Genomic DNA, 6,056 nt, shown 5'->3' with positions numbered 1-6,056 from the left:
CACGTCTGACCCTAACCCACCTCCCGCCTCTTGGTTAGTCTTGACCATGGGGAATTAGGGGAAACACAGGTGTGTGTGCTGTACATAGACGTACTTGTTTTCTGCTGTAAGAGAGGTGAAACATGTGCAATGTAGATCTCGGAAGCCATTTGTTTGTATATACTGTATTACATGTGTGCCATCTGCTGCATGATGAATAAATAGTCTTTCAAAAGATTTTCATGTGCTTTGATGCTGTGTACCTTTTGGATGTTCAGATTCAGGGTGTCACTAACATGTCCATAACATGTAAATGTGGTTTTATTATCAAAGGACACATTTTGATCACTTAGTTTATGTACAGTACAAAAATATGAAAAACAGCTTTTTTCCAAAATGGGCATCATCAAACATCCACAGTCCCCTCTTTCACGATAGCCATGGCCAGGTTGCGGGCGAGTGCTAGTCTCAGAAGCTCAATCTTAGTGGCCTCAATATCCTCATCCTGCAATACGACAAACACACAGAGATAAGAGTGGAGACCATCTTTACCGAGGCAGGGGAACACAGAGGAAGCACATGGAGAAGAGCTGGTACCTGATTGGGTCTGTCAGCGTTAGGCAGGCTCGTCCCTGAAGTGAGCTCCTCCAGACAGAACATGAGCTTGTGGGTCTGGTCAGCAGAGAAGATCACCTGGAGGACATGACACAGCAAACAGCATCCACAAAATGAGAGACTTTAGACTTCCTCGTCTACAAGCAAATGAGATTCAAAACAACACTGACCCCCCACCCCGCTCAGCAAAAGGGGGGGCAAAGGTCATGGGTGAACGAGCTGACCTCTTTCTGTTCCAGCAGGGGCAGGGCATCCGTCAGCAGGGTCATCCAGAAGCTCCGGGGAGCAATTTTGGCCGTCATGAGGGAGAGAAGGAGCTTAGCGGCCTGTGAGAAATTCTTCTCGCCGTACAGCCGGTGGAACTCACGGTACTTCCCTACATCCACGCACACATGATATGAGCAGAGAAACGTAGATTAACCATGTATACTGTACGTACGCATGTCATAGGACATGTTTTCAGTGGTACAGGACTGATTCTAACTGACATGACATACCACATGTAACTACATTCACTGCTGTACATGTAAAGAAGGGGAAGTAAATCGAGCTCTGTTCTCAAGGGTCTGTCAATCTCAGTTGTCAGGTTCCATAGCTATGAAACTGACATTCCATGGTCAAATTCCCTGGCCGCCCCAGCCCACTCATACACTACAGGTTATTGGAAATCTTTGCATTAGCAGCAAAAGGAGAAGCATGAGGTCTGCACTCTGCCTTATCTAGAACACAGTGCCTGGCTCATGTGACAGCCAAGGAATGAGTGTGATAATAAGGCCGGGAGACATTTTATCTGATCTAATGTCCCTCGGTCACCATTCAGGCTCAGTCTTGTACAGAAGATAAGTGGATGACTGAATCACGAGTTCACAGTCACCCTGTGTGTGTGTGTGTGTATGTTTCTGTTAAGTGCTTTGAATGTAACTGGGTGTGTTACCCAGGAATGTGAGTCTGTCACTGAGCAGCATGGACGATCCCAGGTTGTCAATCAGGTCCAGATCAGAGAAGGTTCCTTTGGTGCAGTAATCCTGAAGGAACCTGACACGTGACAGGGCGGTTTAAAAAAAACAGTATTAGGATTCACATTTTAAATACATATTATTAAAGGTGGAAGATAAACAATTTTTATTACATATTTTACATACATAACATATTTGAGATAGATCAATAAGACAATAAAAGTTATTTAAGGTTTGGGAGACCCCAGATTGAACTAACATTGGCCCCTAAGAAGCTCTTAGCATTAAGAGCTTCTTAACGAATCTGGGAAACCCGGCCATTATCTGAGATACAATCAGTTAACTATATACCTACTATAGGACTACTGGTTATAAGTAGCTTTGAAAATAAGTTTGTACTGAATGACTAAAACGTCAAAAAAAAAAAAGAGAGGGACCTCTCGGAGATGAGCGTGGCGAAGGCTGCATCTTTAGCTCGGATGCTCCAGGACAGAGCCGAGCCCAGGCGGTTGTTCCTCAGAGCTCTCTTGGCCATGATCTTGCAGATGCTCCTCACTGGCAGTGCAGACAGACAGAGGGAGATGCCACCAGGTTATAGTCATTAAGAGCACAGGAGGACAATCAGACGATTGTGCCCGTGACTGTAAAGTGGGGTGCGTGTGTTTTAGAGGGGGGAGGGAGATTACGATGCTTGTGTGCGCATTTGAGAGGGAGGGAAAGACCGAGAGTTAGAATTATGTTTGTGTGTGTGTGTGTGTGGTGACCACCTTGCTCAGTCATCTGCCTCTTCTCACAGATCCTCAGCACCTTCAGGGCCTTGCGCTCCGTGTCCAGAGGGACACGCTCAATCTGCAGCTCCAGGTACACACGCCCAAACTCCGTACAGTGGTCAAAGTAGTCCACCGCCAGCTGCCACAGACTAGGAGAAACACAAGCACACAGGGAACAGGTTCACTTACACGGGCAAATATAGCGTTACGATCGCAGTCCCAACGCTATGTGCTAATCCTCGACCTTCCATGATATAGTAGGCAGACACCAACTGGTGATATTGTGTGATCAGGCACTGCTCTATGAAATGTCCTAAATTGCTATGTGATTAAATGGATGTAGTCATACAATCAGGTCGACTGTATTGATCAGGTCTGTGATACAGACGTCCTCAATATACTCTTGATGTCCCACCTGTGGTGTGTAAAGAGACCTGAGGCATACTCCAGCAGCAGAAACTCCCTCAAGTTAGAGCCAAAGCTGAAAGACACAAACGCAGACCCAATCTGGTTAATGATAGTATCCTCATAGTTGGATAGCCTCTGGTCATGCTTGTACAATGACAGTTGATTTAAATGTACGCCTTGTGAAATTGTGGCATTTCTTACTGCAGATTGTGAGACTGGAGCAGTTTACAGTGGTCCAGGAGATCCGTCAAATGTGCCACGAACCACCAGTTGTTGAGAGCGATGCTAAAATTAAATAACAGCACACACAGTTAATAACGAAAGAAAGGACAGGGAACTGCTCTTTGTTGGTGCCTGTGTGTGTGTATGTGTCCTCCTGACCTGCAGTCCTTGATGACCTGGTGAATATCAAACTCAAACGCCGCCAGCAGGATACTGTCCAGAGGCTCCGGAGCATTCCTCATGTCCAGAAACATGTCCATACTGGACTGCAACACACACCACCAACTTACAGACACTTTGTAACAACACACACTTAACCTATCACACAATAAACCAAATTCGATGAAAGAAACATCAATAGTAGCTTTGAATCTTTTTTTCCTGTCATACGACAGCATTGCATGCTGGGTAATGCAGTCGTGGAGAGTGTGTTGTAGTACCTGTGCATAGTAGTGCAGCTCTGTAGGCTTTACTGTTGGGTGAGAAAAAAGCAGCCTGGAAACCAGGAAGTGATACCAGGTGCTCAGCAGCTCCTTGTGTTCCAGTAGAATATCCTCATCCCCTACCAAGATCTGCACATGATAGATCAGACATTATCTCAAGGAAAAGAGGAGGGAAGGACACAGTATTGGAATGGGGCTTAGGTTCCGGGACCAAAACCAGATGACACTGACCTTACAAATGACTTCCAAGTGGGGGTTGCTGGCAAAGGAGTTGTCTTGGATACAGCGGTCCACTTCCTCGTGCCAGTGCCTCCACTTGACATCAAACTCGGTCAGCGTCTGGGTCCCTCCAGGCTGCGTAACGACATGGGCAGTTTTACTGAATGGGACAGGACACGACTTGACGGCGTTGAATGAGGCGTTAGTAGACACACAGCAGTGGGGGTCACCATAAAGTGGCCAAATTGGGAACAAACGGATGTTTCCAAACGCATAGTATTCTGAGCCTTAACAGGCCGTAGACCATTGAAATAAGAAGTACTGTACATTGTAGATGGGCATCTTCGTGAGGAGGTTGTCCATGAGTTTGAACATGACCCTGGCCGCAGGCTGCAGAGTGGCCTGCTTCACCAGGACTTGCCTGGCCTCGTCCATCCTACCCTGCAGCACGTAGCTCAGCACCTGCATTTACCAGGGGGAAGGGACACACACGCTTGAACACAGTCATTTCCATAGAGGGAGCGTGTGAGTGAGCATGTACACGTACCACATCCCAGTAAACCGGGTGCTCTGTGGGGCTCTCACTCTGCAGCACCTCCATGGCCTTCTCGTCCACGTCGGCCTTATGTAGCCTCACCCAGTCTAGCAGGTGGAGCAGCAGAGTGCCCGCTGTTCACACACAAAGAGGACAGGGAAGGAATCATGCCTTTTGGGGTTGTAGGATTAATGACACGCTCACATTAGTCAGTCACCGGGGGAGTGGCTTAAGTTTCAGACACAAACCTGGAGCCGCGTCGATGAACAACACCTCGCACAGATTCCAGATCATCTCTATAGCCAGTAGGATCGACACCTGTCGTTGACACGGAAGGCATGGCTGTCACAAATGCTTGCATTTGTTTTCAACAAGATACTAAGGGATTTGTTGAGGGCTTAAAACGCTTCCTCTTACCTGATTGCTGTATTGCAGGACCAACGCTGCATCTTGTGTACACACTGGAGAGTAAGAGTAGGCCGTTAAAGAGCAAGTGTACCAAACACGTGACCAGAATAACAACTGTTGTTGTGCTGCCATACAGCACCTGCAGCCTGCTGAAGCTCCTCCATGCAAGCTCGGATGACCGATCTGTAGTTTTTGCTTATACTGACAAATCTGAGGAGGTAAAGATGAACAGTTATTTATTTATTTTATACTCGAGTTATCGAGCTATAAGAAAAATGCTCCATGTTCAAGTGAACTAACTGGGGTTTCTTGTTCTTGCTGGGCTGATCTTCATTGATTCTCTGCAGTCCGACAAAGATGTGATGAGACTCATTGAAAAGTTTTCTTAAATTGGGTGAATAAATGTCCTCATCTTTCATGACCTCATGGATGGGGGAACACTCCTGCCCTGAATTTCCAGCACCTGATAAGAACAAGAATACAGACGTATGGGTTTTTCAGGACAACAAGCTGGTGTAATGGGAAATTGATTCAAATCACTACCTGAAGCTTTGTAAATGGTCTCATAAACCAATATATCTCCTGGACCCCATTCAAATCCCAAGTGCTTCTGATCGCTGTTCACCCCTGGAATAGCCTGTGAAAGAAAATGGGGTGTTCAGTGTGAATGGGTTACTACTGGTATCAATGCACACATTTAGGTGTTTTACTTTAATGATCTAACTTAACTAGTTTCTCTTTATACCGCTAGCTATACAATAAACCAATTACATCTATGCAATTAAAACTTGATCCACAGCCACACAGATAGTTGAAGGATCCCTGTGGTGACTTGAACCACACTGCACACTTTGACACTTGCTAAGGGTAGCTTAGCTAGCTACGTTAGCAAGCTAGATGGTAGCGATACATAAACACCACGGGTCGGTCAGCTTACTGTAGTTATTGGCTCAACATCTACTTCCTCCATTGCTAATAACTATGGTACCAAAAAGAACGCTGGCCAATAGTATCAAGTTAGAGAAGCAAAGAAAATACTATCAACATTTCAAACTATGAACTACAGACAGAAGGCGCCTCAATCATTCAGCGAAAGGACCCTTGCGCATGTCATAGAAGTCCTTTGACGTGCCTGACTACAATCCCAGTAAAGGGAGTAGGAAGACATCCCTTTCTCTGTCTCTACCTAACTCTATGGTCTCTACTCTCATCATGGTTCACCCTTTCAGGGTCATCATGAGATCTACTAACTTGATGTTTAATGGGTGTGTGAAATACAGATTTAATGTTATATTGGTTTAGAAATAGTGCAGGGAAGATTGAACATTTGCAATTAAACTTTTGTCATGGTAAAATAATAAATTATTGCTTTATAAAACAAACTGATTCAGAGTGTTGGTGCAGATGTGTCTTGCGATATTAACCCCTTCAAAGGGTAACCTATGCTAAACGTTCAGTAACGGCTATTTTACTTACATTTAATCATTTAGCAGACGCTCTT

The 6,056-nt window shown here is 45.4% G+C and overlaps 1 protein-coding gene across 1 annotated transcript; it reads right to left on the bottom strand.

The window, feature by feature from the left end:
• Positions 1-282: 282 nt before the first annotated feature.
• On the bottom strand, positions 283-5,650 carry nup85 (nucleoporin 85). Its single transcript, XM_047037446.1, has 19 exons — positions 5,493-5,650; positions 5,099-5,192; positions 4,856-5,018; positions 4,695-4,765; positions 4,565-4,608; positions 4,396-4,465; positions 4,160-4,281; positions 3,940-4,074; positions 3,625-3,747; positions 3,391-3,522; positions 3,110-3,216; positions 2,930-3,013; positions 2,736-2,801; positions 2,318-2,469; positions 1,988-2,105; positions 1,529-1,629; positions 819-970; positions 577-672; positions 283-484 (listed from the first exon to the last, which is right to left on the bottom strand). Exons 1-19 carry the CDS (start codon positions 5,523-5,525, stop codon positions 386-388), a joined length of 1,962 nt encoding a protein of 653 aa, XP_046893402.1. The 5' UTR covers positions 5,526-5,650; the 3' UTR covers positions 283-385.
• Positions 5,651-6,056: the final 406 nt, after the last annotated feature.

The sequence above is a fragment of the Hypomesus transpacificus genome, chromosome 17 (genome assembly GCF_021917145.1).
Source record: "Hypomesus transpacificus isolate Combined female chromosome 17, fHypTra1, whole genome shotgun sequence".
NCBI lineage: Eukaryota > Metazoa > Chordata > Actinopteri > Osmeriformes > Osmeridae > Hypomesus > Hypomesus transpacificus.
The sequence above is the reverse complement of the archived record's forward strand: the minus strand, read 5'-3'. Positions and strand labels throughout refer to the sequence as shown.

Bases quoted from the DNA above. Each gene is read 5' to 3' on its own strand.
- nup85 (XM_047037446.1), bottom strand. From the start codon at position 5,525: ATGGAGGAAGTAGATGTTGAGCCAATAACTACA. The intron at 4,466-4,564 runs GTAAGAGGAAGC...TGTCAACGACAG, and splicing joins TCCTGCAATACAGCAATCAG to GTGTCGATCCTACTGGCTAT. The intron at 2,802-2,929 runs GTAAGAAATGCC...TGTGTCTTTCAG, and splicing joins CTCCAGTCTCACAATCTGCA to CTTTGGCTCTAACTTGAGGG.